General features: G+C 42.9%; 1 protein-coding gene across 2 annotated transcripts in view; it reads right to left on the bottom strand.

Annotated features, from left to right (window-relative positions):
* Positions 1 to 20,104: 20,104 nt before the first annotated feature.
* LOC114840343 (gastrula zinc finger protein XlCGF28.1-like) overlaps positions 20,105 to 22,469 on the bottom strand; it is a 61,430-nt gene continuing 59,065 nt past the window's right edge. Inside the window, exon 4 of one of the 2 annotated variants that reach the window (XM_034295475.1) lies at positions 20,105 to 21,663. In XM_034295475.1, the coding sequence (XP_034151366.1) occupies positions 20,134 to 21,663 (1,530 nt within the window). In that variant the 3' untranslated portion in view covers positions 20,105 to 20,133. Of the gene's footprint in view, positions 21,732 to 22,469 lie in introns of both variants that reach the window. The other variant, XM_029123489.2, reaches the window with a different exon arrangement.

Here is a 22,469-nt window from a genome sequence, read left to right as displayed (position 1 = left end):
TCCTTTACAAACACATTGCCTAAAGCCCCTAAACAAACCACATCTAATCTCCAATGGGTTTTCCTGAGGCAAGGAGAGAGAATGCAATTAACCACGGACTGTCAACATGGTGCTATGGCGAGTGCAGCCTCTTAATATTTCAAGCTAGAAAGGGGATCCATGCAGTGAGGGAAACATTTATTTGATCCCCCTCTGATTTTGTACATTTGCCCACTGACAAAGAAATGATCAGTTTATAATTTTAATGGTAGGTTTATTTGAAAAGTGAGAGACAATAACCACAAAAAAATCCAGATAACTCCATGACAAGAATTGTATAAATTGATTTGCATTTTAATGAGTGAAATAAGTATTTGATCCCCTCTCAATCAAAACGATTTCTGGCTTCCAGGTGTCTTTTATACAGGTAACGAGCTGACTCTTAAAGGGAGTGCTCCAAATCTCAATGTGTTTCCTGTATAAAAAGAACTTGTCCACAGAAGCAATCAATCAATCAGATTTGTCAGGGAGATTTCTTGAACTGATGTATTCTTATTGATTAAAGTATTGAGTCCCCATGTTTAGATAAGAAAAGGAATGTGGGTTGTGTTGTGGTAAAGGGAGTATGATGTGCTGAGGTAAACGTACATTTTTAGCAGGATGAGGGTAGATGCAGATCAATGGGTTTTAGGACAGGATAGAGGAAGATACACAACAGGGGGTAGGATGGATAAGGAACATGTGTTGTTTTTATGGTATGACTTGCAGATTTTTGTCACAAGAGCATTTTGTCTCTGTACGGACTCCTTTAAATGTTCTGATTGATGGTATTACCATCACAGATTCCAAACTCTCCACCATGACCATGACCAAAAAGCTGTCCAAAGAGAAATCCTGCAGGGCCTGCAAGGTCCCCCTGCTCAATCAATCAAATGTATTTATAAAGCCCTTTATACAACAGCAGTTATCAAAAAGTGCTTTACAGAGACACCCGGCCTTAAACCCCGAGGAGCAAACAACAGTAGTGTTGAATTTCAGTGGCTAGGAAAAACTCCCTAAGAAGGCCGAATTTTAGGAAGAAACCTAGAGAGGACCCAGGCTCAGAGGGGTGAAAAGTCTTCTTCTGGCTGTGCCGGGTGAGATATTAAGAGTCCAATTGGAATAATTAATACATTTCTCTGGGCTATTTGATTTTAGACTAGTTCAAAAGTATGACCAGGTGGACAAGGACAGGGACAGCAACGGGCCCTCCAAACCAGGTACTCCGCAGGTGTGGACCAGGACCTCATCTCCTCCTAAATTTAGAACTGGAGGAGACTGAGAAAAGTTAGAAGGGCATTCCTCATATCCCCCAGCACAATAATATAGCAGCATAACACCTTGGAACTGAGATGGGGGGGTCCGGTGACACTGTGGCCCTACCCGGGGGAGGCCCCGGACAGGAAATCAATCCACCCACATTGCCAGGCATCAACCAAAGGGACACCCACCAACCGCAACCCCCCTGAATGAGGGCTGAGTATTGCCAGCAGAGTACAGCCCAATTGCACAAGTGCACAACAGAGAGACGACAACAAGCCAGTGAATCTTCCCCCAAAAGGCATTGGAGGGAGGCCATCACAGTGGCGACGAGAGCCCACCTGGCATGACAGCAAGGGTGGAGAGTATCAAGCCTTCTGGTCACCTTCACGCCCCCGGGCCAGGTTACACCTAATCATAAACCATGCTGTAGAGATGGGTTTTTAAAAGTTTGCACTGAGTTTGCATTTCCAACCTTAATTGGCAGATCATTCCACAGTAGTGGAGCTCTATGAGAAAAGGCCCTGCCGCCAGCTGTTTGTTTAGAAATTCTAGGTACAATTAAATGGCCTGAATCTTGCGATCGTACGTTACTTGTAAGTATGTATGGCTGGATCATTTCAGCAAGGTAAGTAGGAGCAAGTCCATGTATTGATTTATAGGTTAAGAGTAAAACCTTAAAATCAGCCCTAACCCTAACAGGCAGCCAGTGTCAGGACGCTAGGACAGGAGTAATTTTTTTGTTCTAGTTAGAAATCTAGCAGCCGTGTGCAGCACTAATTGAAGTTTATTTATTAATTTGTCTGGATAACCAGAGAGAAGAGCATAGCAGTAATCTAGTCTAGAAGTAACGAAAGCCTAGATGAATTTTTCTCCATCAGTTTTTGATAGAAAGTTTCACATTTTTGCAATGTTTCTAAGATGAAAATAAGCAACTCTTGAAACATATTTTATATTTTCTTCAAAGGAGAGGTCAGGGTCAAGGGTAACGGCAAAGTTTTTTTTTTACAGTTTTTTGGGATATGACCATGCAGCCGTCGAGGTTCACAGTGAGAAATCTACTAACAACTCTCTTTGTTTCTTGGGTCCTAAAACGAGCATTTCTTGGCGTTGATCTGTACTGTAATGAATGTTAGTGAGCAGGTTAAGAAAAAGTCTGGGTGAATAGATCTAGTGGTACGTGCTGCTAGGGAGTTTCTTTGTATTTCTGAAGTTACCGGGGCAATGATTCATGAGGTGTTGAAAGGGACAAGAAGTGAAGGGAGGGTGAGTGTGCAGGCTTAGGACGGTGTTGGTGGTGCTTCAATGGAATGCTAAGAGTTTGGTGGCTAATGGGCAGGAGTTTAAGGAGTTTGGATGGGAGGGGTACTAGGATTGATGTTGTGACAGAATCGTGTCTGGATCTGAAGCTGGTGTCTGCTGTGCTGGCAGGACGGTGAGAGTGGGAGGTGCATCAGGAGACTACAGTAGGTAGTGATCATCACCCAGTTGTTTGTAAATTAGGGTTTGGGGTATGTAGACAAGGTAGAGAGGTGATGCAAAGATGGTGTATAATGTGTGTCTGTTTGTGTTGCAGGTGTGTGTGTGTTTTAGACAGATTGTGTGTCACTGAATGACAGTCTGCTCCTCTGTTTCCTCCACAGTATGGATCATGGTGGAGAGTGGAAGTTGAAATCAGGACTGAAGAAATGTAAGTGATTTATTATACAGAACACATATACAGCTTGTGTGTGTGTTCACATAATAATAATACATTTTATTTTTATAGCGCTTTTCTCGGACTCAAAGTCACTTTACAATGCAGGTAGATAAAAACAGAACAAAACAAAACAAACAAAACAAGACAAGATTAGACACAGGTGAGAAGGGAGGGGGGCTACGGATAGGCAGAGGTGAAGAGATGCGTCTTGAGGTGGGACTGGAAGATTGTGAGGGACTCAGAGGTGTGGATCTCTTGGGGGAGGGAGTTCCAGAGACTGGGAGCCGCCCTGGAGAAGGCTCTGTCCCCAAAACTGCGGAGGTGGGATTTACGGATGGAGAGGAGACCAGCTGAGGAGGATCTGAGGGACCGTGAGGGTTGGTATGGGGAGAGGAGGTCAGTGAGGTATGAGGGGGCCAGATGGTGGAGGGCTTTGTAGGTGAGGACCAGGATTTTGTAGGTGATCTGGTGGGAGATAGGAAGCCAGTGAAGTTGTCTTAGGACTGGAGTGATGTGGTGCCAGGATTTGGAGCGGGTAATGAGTCGGGCTGCTGCGTTTTGGACCAGTTGGAGTCGGTTGATGTTGGTAGAGCTGATGCCGAGGAGGAGTGAGTTGCAGTAGTCCAGTCGGGAGGAGATGAAGGCGTGAATGAGTCTTTCAGCAGCGGTGGGTGTGAGAGAGGGTCTGATTTTGGCAATGTTGCGGAGGTGAAAGAAGGATGTTTTAATGACTTGATGGATGTTAGGCTCAAGGGAGAGGGTAGAATCAAAGATAACACCAAGGTTGCGGGCCTGGGGAGATGGGGAGACAATGGTGCCGTCGATGGTGAGAGTGGGGTTATTGGTTTTGCTGAGTGTGGATTTGGAGCCTATGAGGAGGAATTCTGTTTTATCGCTGTTGAGTTTGAGGAAGTTGTGTTGCATCCAGGTTTTAATAGCTGACAGATGTTTGTTTGTGTGTGTTTCTCTGTGTTTTATCTGAGTGTCTTAATATCCAGTATATAATAATAAAGAAATAAAACATGCATGTGTGTGTATAATAGGAATGATGATGTGTAATATTGTCTTGGTCTCATCCATCAGATGTCTGTGATCTCACACTGGACCCAAACACAGTAAACAGACTCCTCTCTCTGTCTGAGGAGAACAGAAAGGTGACATGGAGGAGAGAGGAGCAGCCGTATCCTGATCACCCAGAGAGATTTGAGGACTGGCCACAGGTGTTGTGTAGAGAGGGTCTGTCTGGACGCTGTTACTGAGAGGTAGAGTGGGGTGGGGGAGGGGCTGATATAGGAGTGACATATAAAGGAATCAACAGGAGAGGTTTGGGTCTTGACTGTTGTCTTGGACACAATGACAAGTCCTGGAGTCTAAACTGTGATGGTTACCGTAATGTAAGGCACAATAATAAACCAACTTACATACCTGTCACCTCCTCAGATTCCCACAGAGTAGGAGTGTATCTGGACTGGCCAGCCGGCACTCTGTCCTTGTACAGGGTCTCCTCTGTCACACTGACCCACCTGTAGACATTCAACACCACATTCACTGAGCCCCTCTATCCAGGGTTTTATGTTGAGGATTACTCCTTAGTGTCTCTGTGTCAGATGGTCCCTGTGTCAAACACAACATGATGTTTCACTCTTATCATGGTCATGTTCAATAGGACACTGTAGTAAAACACTGACAATACATTAGTGAAACCCGATAAGAACACCTCCTCACATACCCCATTGGTCAGCGACATATCAGCTGATGTTGGGGATCCGTCCAATCACAATATCAGATTTCATACTGACTATTTAATCATCAGGTTACTCCCTCAGTCTGAATTACAGTGTCCCAGATTTGACAGAATAAGTGTTTTAAAACAGCAATGATAATTTAACTGTGTGTGTGTGTGTGTGTGTGTGTGTGTGTGTGGATAGGGTGCGGTAACTAGTTTTCTAAACACAGACCACCAAAGCCATTGGATTGATGTGACAGTTGACCGTCCAACAACAGAAACTTAGTGAACCTCCTCCTGTTAACTTGTCTACTAACCATGAAGAAACAGAACCATGTAGCACAGGAGGTGAACAGGAACTGATAGAAACATGGACAGAAAACACACACACATCTTCTCCTGTGTTTCAGGGTGTCTCTGTCCCCTCTGATCCAGTGTCTCCTCTCTACCTCCCTCTCCTGTCTCCTTTACTCTTCCTCTTCTCTTCCTTACTTTGTCACCAATTCTCTTCCACACACCTCCTCTTTTTCTCTCCTCTTGTCCTCTCCTCTATACTTGCTCCTCTCCTCTTTTCCTCTCCTCTTGTCCTCTCTTCTTTTCCTCTCCTCTATCGTTGCTCCTCTCATCTTGTCCTCCTCTACTCAACTCCCATCTTACTCACCCTCTGCTCTCACCATCTCTATATTCTCCTCTCTTCCTCACCTCCCCTGATCCTTTCTCTGTTTCAAATTCTATTCTTCTCCTGCCTCCCTCTCCTCCCCCCTCCACTCCTCCTCTCTCCCTGTCCTTGTCTCCCCTTCTGCTCTTCCCTTCCTCTCCCTCTCTCCACTTTTCCTGTCCTCCATGTTTCCTTTCTTGTCCTCTCCTCCTATATTCCTCTTTCCCTTTCCTCCCCTTCTCCTCGTCTCTCCCTCTGCTCCTCTCTTCCTATTCTTTTCACTTCCTCTTGTCTTCTTTTCCTCTACCTTTCTTTCTCTACTCCCCCTTTCCTCACCCCTTCTACTCCTCTCCTCTCTTCCTCTACTTGTCTTCCCCTCTGCTCCTCTTTTCCTTTTCCTCTGTAAACAAGGTGTGCTCTGGATCTGGAGCAGGTTGACCAAGAGGTGATGGGGTGTCTGGGTGTTTTGGATCTGGACTCTTCTCTGAGAGGATGATGGTGTTCCCTGAATAAGTAAAGTATCTAGTGGGACAGGTGAAGGGACTGTCTAGTAAATTATCTAGTGGGACAGGTGAAGGGACTGTCTAGTAAATTATCTAATGGGACAGGTGAAGGGACTGTCTAGTAAATGATCTAGTGGGACAGGTGAAGGGACTGTCTAGTAAATTATCTAGTGGGACAGGTGAAGGGACTGTCTAGTAAATTATCTAGTGGGACAGGTGAAGGGACTGTCTAGTAAATTATCTAGTGGGACAGGTGAAGGGACTGTCTAGTAAATTATCTAATGGGACAGGTGAAGGGACTGTCTAGTAAATTATGTAATGGGACAGGTGAAGGGACTGTCTAGTAAATTATCTAGTGGGACAGGTGAAGGGACTGTCTAGTAAATTATCTAGTGGGACAGGTGAAGGGACTGTCTAGTAAATTATCTAGTGGGACAGGTGAAGGGACTGTCTAGTAAATTATCTAGTGGGACAGGTGAAGGGACTGTCTAGTAAATTATATATTGGGACAGGTGAAGGGACTGTCTAGTAAATTATCTAATGGGACAGGTGAAGGGACTGTCTAGTAAATTATCTAGTGGGACAGGTGAAGGGACTGTCTAGTAAATTATCTAGTGGGACAGGTGAAGGGACTGTCTAGTAAATTATCTAGTGGGACAGGTGAAGGGACTGTCTAGTAAATTATCTAATGGGACAGGTGAAGGGACTGTCTAGTAAATTATCTAATGGGACAGGTGAAGGGACTGTCTAGTAAATTATCTAGTGGGACAGGTGAAGGGACTGTCTAGTAAATTATCTAGTGGGACAGGTGAAGGGACTGTCTAGTAAATTATCTAGTGGGACAGGTGAAGGGACTGTCTAGTAAATTATCTAGTGGGACAGGTGAAGGGACTGTCTAGTAAATTATCTAGTGGGACAGGTGAAGGGACTGTCTAGTAAATTATCTATTGGGACAGGTGAAGGGACTGTCTAGTAAATTATCTAATGGGACAGGTGAAGGGACTGTCTAGTAAATTATCTAGTGGGACAGGTGAAGGGACTGTCTAGTAAATTATCTAGTGGGACAGGTGAAGGGACTGTCTAGTAAATTATCTAGTGGGACAGGTGAAGGGACTGTCTAGTAAATTATCTAATGGGACAGGTGAAGGGACTGTCTAGTAAATTATCTAATGGGACAGGTGAAGGGACTGTCTAGTAAATTATCTAGTGGGACAGGTGAAGGGACTGTCTAGTAAATTATCTAGTGGGACTGGTGAAGGGACTGTCTAGTAAATTATCTAGTGGGACAGGTGAAGGGGCTGTCTAGTAAATTATCTATAGGGACAGGTGAAGGGACTGTCTAGTAAATTATCTAGTGGGACAGGTGAAGGGACTGTCTAGTAAATTATCTAGTGGGACAGGTGAAGGGACTGTCTAGTAAATTATCTAGTGGGACAGGTGAAGGGACTGTCAAGTAAATTATCTAGTGGGACAGGTGAAGGGACTGTCTAGTAAATTATCTATTGGGACAGGTGAAGGGACTGTCTAGTAAATTATCTAATGGGACAGGTGAAGGGACTGTCTAGTAAATTATCTAGTGGGACAGGTGAAGGGACTGTCTAGTAAATTATCTAGTGGGACAGGTGAAGGGACTGTCTAGTAAATTATCTAGTGGGACAGGTGAAGGGACTGTTTAGTAAATTATCTAATGGGACAGGTGAAGGGACTGTCTAGTAAATTATCTAATGGGACAGGTGAAGGGACTGTCTAGTAAATTATCTAGTGGGACAGGTGAAGGGACTGTCTAGTAAATTATCTAGTGGGACTGGTGAAGGGACTGTCTAGTAAATTATCTAGTGGGACAGGTGAAGGGGCTGTCTAGTAAATTATCTATAGGGACAGGTGAAGGGACTGTCTAGTAAATTATCTAGTGGGACAGGTGAAGGGACTGTCTAGTAAATTATCTAGTGGGACAGGTGAAGGGACTGTCTAGTAAATTATCTAGTGGGACAGGTGAAGGGACTGTCTAGTAAATTATCTAGTGGGACAGGTGAAGGGACTGTCTAGTAAATTATCTAGTGGGACAGGTGAAGGGACTGTCTAGTAAATTATCTAGTGGGACAGGTGAAGGGACTGTCTAGTAAATTATCTATTGGGACAGGTGAAGGGACTGTCTAGTAAATTATCTATTGGGACAGGTGAAGGGACTGTCTAGTAAATTATCTAATGGGACAGGTGAAGGGACTGTCTAGTAAATTATCTAGTGGGACAGGTGAAGGGACTGTCTAGTAAATTATCTAATGGGACAGGTGAAGGGACTGTCTAGTAAATTATCTAATGGGACAGGTGAAGGGACTGTCTAGTAAATTATCTAGTGGGACAGGTGAAGGGACTGTCTAGTAAATTATCTATAGGGACAGGTGAAGGGACTGTCTAGTAAATTATCTAGTGGGACAGGTGAAGGGACTGTCTAGTAAATTATCTAGTGGGACAGGTGAAGGGACTGTCTAGTAAATTATCTAGTGGGACAGGTGAAGGGACTGTCTAGTAAATTATCTAGTGACATTGGCTTGTGGGAACAGTACACTGTACCAAGGATACGTTGTGGTATTCTGCAATGCAGCTAACTCAGCAGTATTATGATCAGTCAGATATTCAAATCAAGAGAAAGGAGTTAAATTTTATTTCTCAAAACTAAACTTTAATTTTCAAAATGATCAACAATTCAAATCTATTCATGAACAACCAAGTTCATTAAACATGTTATAATGAACTTGTTAAGGGAAATGATGTCATGCCCTTTTAGATGAATTGACTGCTCCTGCTGATGATGTCTGTTTGGGACTCTGGGAGACAGGAGCGAGACAGGAGTCAAGCGGGAGTTGAGGGGGCGGACCGAATAGCTGAGAACTAACCAAGCAATTGTCTTGAATTACATTTGACAGATTTTCACTTAATTTGGGGGGAGGTGGTTGCCGTTCATTGTCATGTGGGGCTGCCGGAGGTGAAGATGGATGGAGGAGGGAGAGACGCCTTCTGGCATGGAAGGGGGGCGGATAGGGCAGTGGGTGTTAGGAGGGCTCCAGACTGCTCCCTGGCTGTGTGTTGGTGCTCTTTAGAGCTGTTACAGAGTGTTCCTGGCTCGCAACATAGCCTGGGTGGCACCTGTGTCAACATTCCCCGGAGGCTTCGCTACAACATAGCCTGGTTGGCACGGTGCCATACGCTCAGACCCCGGGGGAGGGTCTCGTCATTTGGCGAGTCATGTACATTATAAATCCTTCCTCATATTGTCCTGTGTTTTGCAAAAATAACTATAGTAGTTTGGAAATATATATCAACATGGGATAGAAAAGGGGAAACTTAAATCCCTCTGTATCTGGTCTCAGTGTGGGACTCCCCTGATCTGATGCTCACGTTGTCCTATGAATGTTACTAATAAAGTTTACTGTGTTTTCATAAACATAGTGGTGTGTTATATTCTCTGACTGCCGGACCATACTAATGACAAAAAGGTGCTGGCAACCAAAGTATATGTGTGTAGCTGATCATATAATGGAATTAATGACAAGATGTGTAGGATAATGATTAATGCTCAGACCCAGGGCCTACACCACCACCCAATCACACACACACACACACACAGTTACGTTTGGCAGGTAGGCCTCTTGCAACTATGGTTCACAGGCTACCAGGTGCTCCTGGACCCCAGCTCTTGAGGGATCCACATCCCCAATAAACTCCAGGGTATATACATACAAACAAACTACAACATGTGTGAAGGAGAGAAAGGGAGGATGATTAGATGGTTTAGAACCCAAAGACCTCTAGCTGCATTGACTCTGACAGAACCTGCCTACAGTGACAGATGAGGCACAACCAGGGAAAAGGAACTGGGTCTCTGTTGGGGAAGTTTCTGAAGCCTGATGCATTCTTACTGAGTAAAGGACTGAGTCCCACTGTTTAGATAGGTAGAGGAATGTGGGGGATCTGGTATTTGCATAGGGGGCATCATTGACTGGTATCAGCTGATGAAAGGGTTACTCTCCTCATCTGTATAACTCATCAGGACATCTATTGTCTGTTCGGGTTCGGTTGGAACTCTTAGAATTGAAGAAGTAACTTATGGCAGGAAGGATAAGGTGGGGGAAGATAGCATTTGACGTGTGTGATAGAACAAAGGGAATGTGTTTGATTGACATGAGACAGATGGCAGCATCTTACCACACCCCTTTTTCTATGTAATAAATTCTGTCGAAATTATGTTTTATTTAGAGACTATTCACTGTTACTTTGTAACCTGCGTATTCTCTCCTTGCAAGTTATTAAAACTGTTTATTGCGCAATTGATTTCTAATGTCTTACCTACCATTTTCATAGAACTATTTGGATTTTAGAAATTGCCATCACAGTCTCTCTATCATGGAACATTGGATGCAGTTTGAGAGATTTGATCAAGTAAGATTTGACATGTACAAGGATGTCTTTCAAACATGCCACCCAACAGCTGATCAGGAGTGTCCACTTTCTGTTACTGAACTATCCTTCAACTTATTCTCCCAGCCTCCCTCCCACACCATGGTCACCATTCCTGTTTCAAGTAAATCTTTAGAAAAAATGTTAATGCTGATGTTTAAACCAATGATAGCTGAAGGCCAAAGTCCCAATTTAAGTGGTTTATGGGTCACCATCATGTATAATAAACCTGCATTTGTTTAGCACCTTTTAAGATGCTCAGAGCTCAAAGGTTGTGTGTGGGGCTGTATCCCTTGCCAACAAATGTTTAGCAGTGACTTTAAACAATAAGGTGATACATAGACCCACCCACATTTATCAGACATCTAGACCAGCTAAACAATATAGTGATGCATAGACCCACCCACATTTATCAGACACCTAGACCAGCTAAACAATATAGTGATGCATAAACCCACCCACATTTATCAGACATCTAGACCAGCTAAACAATATAGTGATGCATAGACCCACCCACATTTATCAGACACCTAGACCAGCTAAACAATATAGTGATGCATAGACCCACCCACATTTATCAGACACCTAGACCAGCTAAACAATATAGTGATGCATAGACCCACCCACATTTATCAGACACCTAGACCAGCTAAACAATATAGTGATGCATAGACCCACCCACATTTATCAGACATCTAGACCAGCTAAACAATATAGTGATGCATAGACCCACCCACATTTATCAGACACCTAGACCAGCTAAACAATATAGTGATGCATAGACCCACCCACATTTATCAGACATCTAGACCAGCTAAACAATATAGTGATGCATAGACCCACCCACATTTATCAGACACCTAGACCAGCTAATCAATATAGTGATGCATAAACCCACCCACATTTATCAGACATCTAGACCAGCTAAACAATATAGTGATGCATAAACCCACCCACATTTATCAGACATCTAGACCAGCTAAACAATATAGTGATGCATAGACCCACCCACATTTATCAGACATCTAGACCAGCTAAACATTATAGTGATGCATAGACCCACCCACATTTATCAGACATCTAGACCAGCTAAACAATATAGTGATGCATAGACCCACCCACATTTATCAGACATCTAGACCAGCTAAACAATATAGTGATGCATAAACCCACCCCCATTTATCAGATATCTAGACCAGCTAAACAATATAGTGATGCATAGACCCACCCACATTTGTCAGACATCTAGACCAGCTAAACAATATAGTGATGCATAGACCCACCCACATTTATCAGCAGCATTCCTCCTCCTCCAAACATGGCAAGTTGAGTTGATGCCAAAGAGCTCGATTTTGGTCTCATCTGACCACAACACTTTCACCCAGTTCTCCTCTGAATCATTGAGATGTTCATTGGCAAAATTAAGACGGGCATGTACCTGTGCTTTCTTGAGCAGGGGTACCTTGCATGTGCTACAGGATTTCAGACCTTTACGGCATAGTGTGTTACCAATTGTTTTCTTGGTGACTATGGTCCCAGCTGCCTTGAGATCATTGACAAGATCCTCCCGTGTAGTTCTGGGCTGATTCCTCACCGTTCTCATGATCTTTGTAACTCCACAAGGGGAGATCTGGTATGGAGCCCCGGACCGAGGGAGATTAACAGTTCTTTTGTGTTTCTTCCATTTGCGAATAATCGCACCAACTGCTGTCACCTTCTCACCAAGCTGCTTGGGGTTGGTCTTGTAGCCCATTCCAGCCTTGTGTAGGTCTACAATCTTGTCCATGACATCCTTGGACAACTCTTTGGTCTTGGCCATGGTGGAGAATTTGGAATCTGATTGATTGATTTCTTCCATGGACAGGTGTCTTTTATACAGGCAACAAGCTGAGATTCACAGCACTCCCTTTTTTTGTAACTATTTGCTATTTTTGCAAAACTCTACACACAAACAAGAAAACCTTTCACCCAATTATCAAAACATTGTAGTTCTTTTCCAAAAGCGAACACAGCTAGATTAACTCTTCACACCTTTGTAAAAATTGTGTTTTCGTATCAAACAGTAAACACAAGCCATCATCTACAAAGCACACAATGTGCCAACTACACACTGATGGTATGAATACAAAACACATCTGGCTTTTGCTTTCTCTGTGTACAGATGTCAATTTGAAGTCATACCTTTGTCATAGTGTCATGTAAACATACAAGGATCCAAACTTCAAGTATTGGTGTTTATTCACACTCATCAAAACCAAGACAAAGTCAGAACACAAAATAGTAATTTCACAAAAATAAATAAAAGTAAAAGACAATCAGCCTACATCATGTCGTCTTTCTGGGTCAGGCCACAAAATTTCGTCCACATCGCATGCGATATCCTCCAGTCCAAGGCACCGGGGAAAATATCTCCTTGAATGCCGTATCCAGGCCTGACATGATGCCTGGTCAATATCTCCACATGCCTCCTCCAATGCCTGTAAAAGGGCTACCTGTTGATGAGGATGACGGTCGTACACTTTCCAGGGCCAGGCAGAGAAGAACTCCTCGATGGGATTTAAGAATGGAGAGTATGGAGGGAGGTTGAGTGCCATGAAGAATGGGTGGTCTGTAAACCAGTTGCGGACCAAAGCAGCCCTATGGAAACTAACATTGTCCCATATGATGACATATCGGGTCTGCTCTGGTCTCTGAACAGTGAGCATGTCATGTAAGGTGTCCAGGAATGCAATAATGTGTGCAGTGTTGTATGGGCCTATGGTTGCATGATGGTGAACAACACCATTTAGGCTTAAAGCTGCACACATGGTTATGTTACCACCACGTTGTCCTGGGACATTGATGATGGCACGTTGTCCAATAATGTTCCTGCCACGTCTCCTGGTTTTACTGAGGTTAAAACCGGCCTCATCTACATAAAGTAGCTCATGTCCCATGGCATCTGCTTCTAGTTCCATCACTCTCTGGACAAGACAAAACAAATGCAACACATCAGGCCCATGCACAGCACTACAGTATGCACTTCCAAATTCAGAACCAATGACACTATAGCTTACCTGCACATAGTCATATCGCAGTTGCTTTATACGTTCTGTGTTTCTCTCGAAAGGAACTCTGTAAATTTGCTTCATTCTCATTCTGTGGCGCGCAAGTACACGACTTAGTGCAGAAATGCTTACACTGTGTATATTTTGAAAGATGGTGTCATTATCAATTATGCGCTGCTGTATTTTGCGCAGTCTTATTGCATTATTGGCAATCACCATGTTCACTATATGGGTCTCTTGCTCTGGAGTGAACATTCTTCCTCTGCCCCCAACATCTGGACGTCTAGCAATTCTGTAAAGTAACAATTTCAGTATTTTTGCATGTATGGTACTGTTGTGTTTCTCATTAGAGTATGGCAGTGCTACAAAGTACTTACCGATTCTCATTTCGAAATGTCCTAATGATGCTTGCCACAGTGTAGCGGCTCAAATTAGGCTGAACCCGTTGGCCAGCGTCCCTCAGGGTCATCCCATGGTTGATGACATGGTCCACTATTGTAGCTCTGATGTCATCAGTTATTCTGTTTCATACTCTTCTTTCCCTTCCTCTTTCCCCTCCTCATCCTCTTCTTGCTCCTCCTTGTCCTCTTCCTCTAACTTCCTCTAACACTCTCGCTTCTTCACCTCCACGTCCTCTCCCTCGGCCTCCTCGGCCTCCTCTGATTCTCACTCTTCTCACTCTTACTGCTCCTTCCATTGTACTCCACACAGACAGCTTACCTGTGGCTTATTTATAGTGCTTAGGCTGATTGCAAAGTGAACTAATTATCTAAAACAGTTTTCACATGTGAAAGTGTAACAGACAGTTGGCAAAATGGTGTTAATGATAGCCATACATGTGTATAATTTTGCTAGGAGTGTGGTGGAAATTTGGTGATTGAGTGTAAGCAGTGAGTTGTGTTTAAAGTTCTGCAAAAAGAGTGTTGTGCAGTGAATTGTGCCTACAGTTTTGCAAAGTGTGTGTTACAAAATTGCAAACTGAGTGCAAAGCAGTCTTTGTGCTTTTACTTTTGCAAACTCAGTGAGTGGTTTTGCTATACGTATTAATAGTTTTAGAAATTGTGCTACAAGAATCACGATTAGCGCTTAAGCATTCAGAAAAAACTGTAAGAGTGTGCTCCTAATATCAGCTCGTTACCTGTATAAAAGACACCTGGGAGCCAGATATCTTTCTATTTCCCTCAATAAAATGCAAATCAATTCATAAAATTTTTGACAACACTCTTTTTCTGACCTTTTTGTTGTTATTCTGTCTCTCACTGTTCAAATGAACCTACCATTAAAATGACAGACTGATCATTTCTTTGTCAGCGGGCAAACGTACAATGTCACATACCAAGCAGGGGATCAAATACTTTTTGCCCTCACTGTAGCTACGTTTGCCCTTTCCCCCTAAGAGAATAGTAGCCCCTTAAGAGGTTAGTAGCCCCCTAAGAGGATAGTACAGTAGTCCCCTAAGAGGTTAGTACAATGGTCCCCTAAGAGGTTAGTAGTCCCCTAAGAGGTTAGTACAGTAGTCCCCTAAGAGGTTAGCAGCCATACTACGTTCATAAAAAAAACATACAATTGTTTTTTGTTCACTCAGATTCTCTTTATTATATATATGGTTGTCTTTGAAGTGTGACAAAAACATAGAAATCTGAAAACAAATACTTTTTCACAGCAGCGTAACATGATCCTAGTACATAAAGGCGTGTTATGGCCGCATGTTGACTGTATTCCCTTCATGAGTCATAATCACTGATGATGACTCCAGATTAGTGTATTATCTCTGGAGCAGGAGTGTCCAAACTATTCCACGGAGGGCCATGTGTCGGCAGGTGTTCTCTCTCTCCTTGTACTTGATTGATTAATTAGGTTACTAATTGGTTAGTTTCTACCCTCACCTGGTTGTTTAGGTGTGAACTGGGAACCAATTTATAGGAAAAACCAAAAACCTGCAGACACTCAGCCCTCCATGGAACTGTTTGGACTCCCCTGGTCTAGTGTTCTAGTGCTGGATTAGCATGTACCGAATCACTACCACATAATGCCTTTCAATTATGTACGTCACATCAGCTTGTCTGCCATGTCTAAGAGTGACAGTCTGGTTAACACCACCATATTGCACAGGCCATCTGGGTTTACAGGATTCATTAGAGCAGTGTGCAAAGTTTGGATTGTTGTAGGAGTGTCATCACCAGTATAGCAGTAGGAAGGCCAGACATGGGTGGGGGTATGTGGGTCAACACTAAATAAGGCCAGACATGGGTGGGGGTATGTGGGTCAACACTAAATAAGGCCAGACATGGGTGGGGGCATATGGGTCAACACTAAATAAGGCCAGACATGGGTGGGGGTATATGGGTCAACACTAAATAAGGCCAGACATGGGTGGGGGTATGTGGGTCAACACTAAATAAGGCCAGACATGGGTGGGGGTGTGTGGGTCAACACTAAATAAGGCCAGACATGGGTGGGGGTGTGTGGGTCAACACTAAATAAGGCCAGACATGGGTGGGGGTGTGTGGGTCAACACTAAATAAGGCCAGACATGGGTGGGGGTGTGTGGGTCAACACTAAATAAGGCCAGACATGGGTGGGGGTATGTGGGTCAACACTAAATAAGGCCAGACATGGGTGGGGGCATATGGGTCAACACTAAATAAGGCCAGACATGGGTGGGGGTATGTGGGTCAACACTAAATAAGGCCAGACATGGGTGGGGGTATGTGGGTCAACACTAAATAAGCCCAGACATGGGTGGGGGTATTCTGGGTCAACACTAAATAAGCCCAGACATGGGTGGGGGTATTCTGGGTCAACACTAAATAAGGCCAGACATGGGTGGGGGTATTCTGGGTCAACACTAAACAAGGCCAGACATGGGTGGGGGTATGTGGGTCAACACTAAACGAGGCCAGACATGGGTGGGGGTATGTGGGTCAACACTAAATAAGGCCAGACATGGGTGGGGGTATGTGGGTCAACACTAAATAAGGCCAGACATGGGTGGGGGTATGTGGGTCAACACTAAATAAGGCCAGACATGGGAAGTAATCAAATTAATCTCATGCATTATGGAATAAGTGGGTAAAAAGGTGCAGGGACATATTTCTGATTGTGTACTGTGCAGTTGCAACTAATCTTCTCAAGGAGAATTCACTGACAGGTACAGGACACTTGAAAGTGATTCAGCGATATAGGACTGGTTGGAGCCCAGAGATTTTCTGGTGCTAGTAACCATCACTTCCGACCCGGCCTGCACCTATAGAGCCCTTAGATAAAACTGGTCATCTTGGCATTCACAAAGGAGAACACACAGATTCTCCTGACCTGGCTGATAAAGCAGCTAGAATGGAGACAACTAGAGCTGTGTCATGGTATCCTGCATTTGAGCTATGAAGGACAACACCTTGGAATATACATCTGACTTTCACGTTCTGTTACAAGGGTCTGCCAAGAAATGGTTCATAACTGACTGTCCGACATTTGGAGGAGCAGAACATTTGTGAACACTTTGGAAGTACATTTAATTGGAACAATGAGAGGACTTTTCAGTGAATTGAGTAATTGGCATGAGAGGACTTTGTACCAGTGACAAGTTGAAGGATGTATTCAGTGATGGGTGTTTAAACACCCACGTGTCGCTGCTACAAACGGTCAATATATGTGTCACTTTAATTCATTTCCTTTGACCAATGATTTTGACATAAAAGGTTTTGCTGTACTGTTATAATTCTGCATAATGAAAATGTGTAATCTTGGAGTTAATACAAAGATAATGGTCTAGAAGCATTTAAATGAGGATCCAGACATTTCAGATTTGTTCCGTTCTCTAATCATTCGGGTAATGATATTGACTGGGTCATGTAAAAGAGTACTGTTTTGTTGCAGTCTACATCCTAATGAGTAACCTGTTTAAGGATTGATACCAAGGGTTGATTTGGTATCAAGAGGATGGATTGTTATGGACATTTTGAACTAAGGTACATTTGGGAAATGTCTGTCTTTCCCTTGGCTGGTATGTAAATCTTTACTTGGATTGTGATACACGTGTCTGTATAATATCAGAGGATTATTAGGTACTTTGACCATGTTTTCCTGCCTAGACCAAGAAGAGTGTCAGTCCTTTTGTTCCTTAGGAATGTGGCCCTTGGGGGGGAAGTAGGAGCAATTGGCTTGTTTAGGTAAACTCAACAGTTAACATTATGGCAGGAAGGATAAGGTGGGGGGGGCAGCCCTCCCTTTAGGTAAAACCTATGTGACACAAGACAGATGGCTAGCAACTTACCACACCCCTTTTTCCTCTATAAATACCAACTGTTCATGTATTAAGTTAGAGAGTCCTCGGATGATTATGTTTGTAAGGGTTTGACGCGTCTCTCTATTTGCAAATAAATTTAATTATGCCAAGAGGATTTTGTCTCTGTACTTCCTCCTTTAAGAGTGCTGATCGATTAAATTGCCATCAGTCTCTGAAGAAGAACTTTCACCTGCACAGTGGTCAGCTCTGGCCTTTGTGTTACTGAGTTCAGAAGAGGAGATAGATGTGTTTGACCTAAAGAAATAATCCATATCACAGAAAGATCTTCTGGGGTTGCTGCCAGTGATCAAAACCTGCAGAACTGCCCTTTATGTACACACACAAAAACTCTCTTCTTAAATCTACAGGAAGTTACATTCTAGTGTGATGTATTACCATGTCAGTTTTAATAGTATGCCCTAAAGTAGAGTTGACATGACAATGATGTAATATATAGAAGATATTCTAATGTTATTTTGAACTATTGTTCTGTTTGTAACATCATAATAATCTCTCTCTAGACTGTCAGGTTGTGAAATCACTGAGGAAGGCTGTGCTTCTCTGGACTCAGCTCTTAAGTCAAACCCCTCACATCTGAAAGAACTGGATCTGAGTAACAATTACCTGAAGGATACAAGAGTGAAGCGACTCTCTGCTTTGCTGAAGGATTGTTATGGAAATTCTTGAACTGATGTATACTTGGTCCTATACATGTATAAATGGTTTACTACATAAGGGTACTTAGTCTCTATGTTTAGATAAGAAAAGGAATGTAGGAGAGGGGGAACTGGTGTTTAGGGTCATTATTGACTGGTATCAGCAGATTATAGGGTTGCTTGTAAACCTGCCTATCTGTATAACCCACCAGAGTCTATTTATTGTTTGTCCAGATGATGTAAGACCTCTTATGGGGGTGAAGAGGTTACCCATGTGGGGGAGGACAGCCTGCCCCTTGGTTAAATCCTAGGTATTGACAGAAAAAAGGGAATGTGTTTTATTGACATAGGACAGCTGGGCAGCAACTTACCACACCCCTTTTAACTGTGATAAATACGGACTGTTCTTGTATCTATTTCAGAGACTCCTCAGATGATTATCCTGTAAGCGTGTGACGTGTCTCTCTATTTGCAAATACATTTCTAATTGTGCGAAGAGAATTTTGTCTCTGTACTTACTCCTTTAAGAGTTCCTATCGATGGAATTACCATCACAGGATCCCCTCTGATTAGATTAAAAAATGAACTCTGGGTGGCGGACTGGGACGCCGAAAAAAAGCAAAATCAAAACCAAACAGAACAAAACCTGGATCCACAATGTAGACTGGAGACTCTTAGGTGAGTACTGACAACACAACAGTAAATAGGACAATAACACAACAAAAGGAAATACAAACATCTGCTGACTTGAAGTCCTACCCATGGTTAAGGTGGATCCTGGGAATGGGAGCCATCCCCCCACACACACACACACACACACACACACACACACACAAACACACACGTAGACACACACACAAACCCTCTTATATTTACAGTATATTTATTGACTGACATCATTAAATGATTTTACGTACAGGAAGTTACATTCTAGTGTATTACAATGTCAGTTTAAAAGTTATACAAGACGAAAAAGAGTCAACTTGGACTAATAATCGTTGCAGTCCTACATCCAGGTATATAAACCATTAAAATGAATCCGCATTTCAACCCTCTGATGTCCACAGATCAACCCCTCTTTTTCAGTTCATTATCATTCCTGCTACGCATGCACACACACTATATTTATTGACTGACTACATTGATGATGTTCTATATACAAACCCGATTCCAAAAAAGTTGGGACACTGTACAAATTGAGTAAAAAAGGAATGGTATAATTTACAAATCTTATAAACTTATATTTAATTCACAATAGAATATAGATAACATATCGAATGTTGAAAGTGAGACATTTTGTAATGTCATGCCAAATATTGGCTCATTTTGAAATTCATGAGAGCTACACATTCCAAAAAAGTTGGGACAGGAGGGGGTTCTGCTAAGGGGACAGGACAACTTCACTACATCAAAGGGACGATGGACGGGCCAATGTACCGTCAAATATTGGGTGAGAACCTAATTCCCTCTCCCAGGGCATTGAAAATGGGTCGTGGATGGATATTCCAGCATGACAATGACCCAAAACACACGGCCAAGGCTACGAAAGAGTGGCTCAAGAAGAAGCACATTAAGGTCCTGGAGTGGTCCAGCCAGTCTCCAGACCTTAATCCTATAGAAAATCTGTGGAGGGAGCTGAAGGTTAGAGTTGCCAAACGTAAGCCTCGAAACCTTAATGACTTGGAGAAGATCTGCAAAGAGGACTGGGACAAAATCCCTCCTGAGATGTGTGCAAACCTGGTGGCCAACTACAAAGAAACGTCTGACCTCTGTGATTGCCAACAAGGGTTTTGCTACCAAGTACTAAGTCATGTTTTGCGGAGGGGTCAAATACTTATTTCTCTCAAAGGTTTCTCACCTGTGTGCACTCGCTGATGTCTAGTAAGTGAAAATGAAGTCGTAAAACACTTCCCACAGTAAGAACAGGAGTACAGATTCTCACCAGTATGCAGTCTCTGATGTCTAGTAAGTAGAGATGATGAGATAAAACACTTCCCACAGTATGAACAGGAGTAAGGCTTCTCACCAATATGCACTCTCTGATGTCTAGTAAGTAGAGATGATGAGATAAAACACTTCCCACAGTCAGAACAGGAGTAAGGCTTCTCACCAGTATGTATGTGCTGGTGAAGTTTAAGACTACTTAAATGAGAGAAACATTTCCCACAGTCAGAACAGGAGTAAGGCTTCACACCAGTATGTATGCGCTGGTGAAGTATAAGACTACGTAATTGAGAGAAACACTTTCCACAGTCAGAACAGGAGTAAGGCTTCTCACCAGTATGTATGTGCTGGTGAAGTTTAAGACTACTTAAAAGAGAGAAATATTTTCCACAGTCAGGACAGGAGTAAGGCTTCACACCAGTATGTATGCGCTGGTGAAGTTTAAGGCTACCTAATTGAGAGAAACACTTTCCACAGTCAGAACAGGAGTAAGGCTTCTCTCCAGTATGTATGCGCTGGTGAAGTTTAAGATGACCTAATTTAGAGAAACACTTTCCACAGTCAGGACAGGAGTAAGGCTTATCACCAGTATGTATGCGCTGGTGAAGTTTAAGATTACCTAAATGAGAGAAACACTTTCCACAGTCAGAACAGGAGTAAGGCTTCTCACCAGTATGTATGCGCTGGTGAAGTTTAAGATGACCTAATTGAGAGAAACACTTTCCACAGTCAGAACAGGAGTAAGGCTTATCACCAGTATGTATGCGCTGGTGAAGTTTAAGATTACCTAATTTAGAGAAACACTTTCCACAGTCAGGACAGGAGTAAGGCTTATCACCAGTATGTATGCGCTGGTGAAGTTTAAGATTACCTAAATGAGAGAAACACTTTCCACAGTCAGAACAGGAGTAAGGCTTCTCACCAGTATGTATGCGCAGGTGAAGTTTAAGATGACCTAATTGAGAGAAACACTTTCCACAGTCAGAACAGGAGTAAGGCTTATCACCAGTATGTATGCGCTGGTGAAGTTTAAGATTACCTAATTTAGAGAAACACTTTCCACAGTCAGGACAGGAGTAAGGCTTATCACCAGTATGTATGCGCTGGTGAAGTTTAAGATGACCTAATTTAGAGAAACACTTTCCACAGTCAGAACAGGAGTAAGGCTTATCACCAGTATGTATGCGCTGGTGAAGTTTAAGATTACCTAAATGAGAGAAACACTTTCCACAGTCAGAACAGGAGTAAGGCTTCTCACCAGTATGTATGCACTGGTGAAGTTTAAGATGACCTAATTGAGAGAAACACTTTCCACAGTCAGAACAGGAGTAAGGCTTCTCTCCAGTATGGATCTTAATGTGTTTTTTTAACAGTGATGGAAATGAGAAATGTTTTTCACAGTGGGGACAGTGGTGACACTTCTTATGATTGTAGTCTTCCTGTTGTTTCTCTCCAAGTGTCTCCACTTCAGGAATCCCATCTGTGACAGATATGAAAAGGGATTTAGACACATTTTGGGACACAGTATTATCAAGGATTCTAGCAACTAGCATTATTCCACAGCGGAGTGATAGAGACCTTAACATTGCAGTTGGGGCACTTGAATCGTTATGTGATTTTGGGGCAAAGAGAACCCTTGACAGCTTTGAGACAAAGCCTTTAAGTGTACCTGGGATTAGCCATGCGTGCAGACATGACAACGATTAGAGAAAGAAATGCAAAATATTTGCTGATTAGAGTGGAGAGCAGGATTTTATATTTTGATGGAAGAAGAAAGTTTCAAATAGAAACGTTTAATGTTGCCATTGATATGCTTTCTCAGAGTCCCTGACAGTCCGGAGGCCAGGAGAAACCTGGACAATTTGTTTAATGTACTCCTCGGTGCAGAATCCAAATCCAAGGCCTGAATGATTGAGAAGGCCCACATTTGGTTATCTGCATTCCCAGATGACAGTTTAGGCCAGGGGTGGGCAAATTAGGTCCTGTGAAACAATTCCATCCGGTAGTAAAATAGTTTTCAGGGAAAGTAAAACAACTCACCAGCCCATTGTCATACATCTGAATTTATATTATTTAGACATAAGGGACATGCTGCTTAATGTTTTCATTATTGCCGTTTTGGCCTCTAAATAATTTTTGATCCACAAATTACAAAACAAATGTGTCCCTTCACTAAATTTCACAATCTTGATGTGGCCATTCGAGCCAAAAAAGGTCT

Source organism: Esox lucius, chromosome 11 (assembly GCF_011004845.1).
Source record: "Esox lucius isolate fEsoLuc1 chromosome 11, fEsoLuc1.pri, whole genome shotgun sequence".
In the NCBI taxonomy this organism is placed as follows: domain Eukaryota; kingdom Metazoa; phylum Chordata; class Actinopteri; order Esociformes; family Esocidae; genus Esox; species Esox lucius.
Note: the sequence above shows the minus strand (reverse complement) of the source record. Positions and strands in the feature narration are given on the sequence as shown.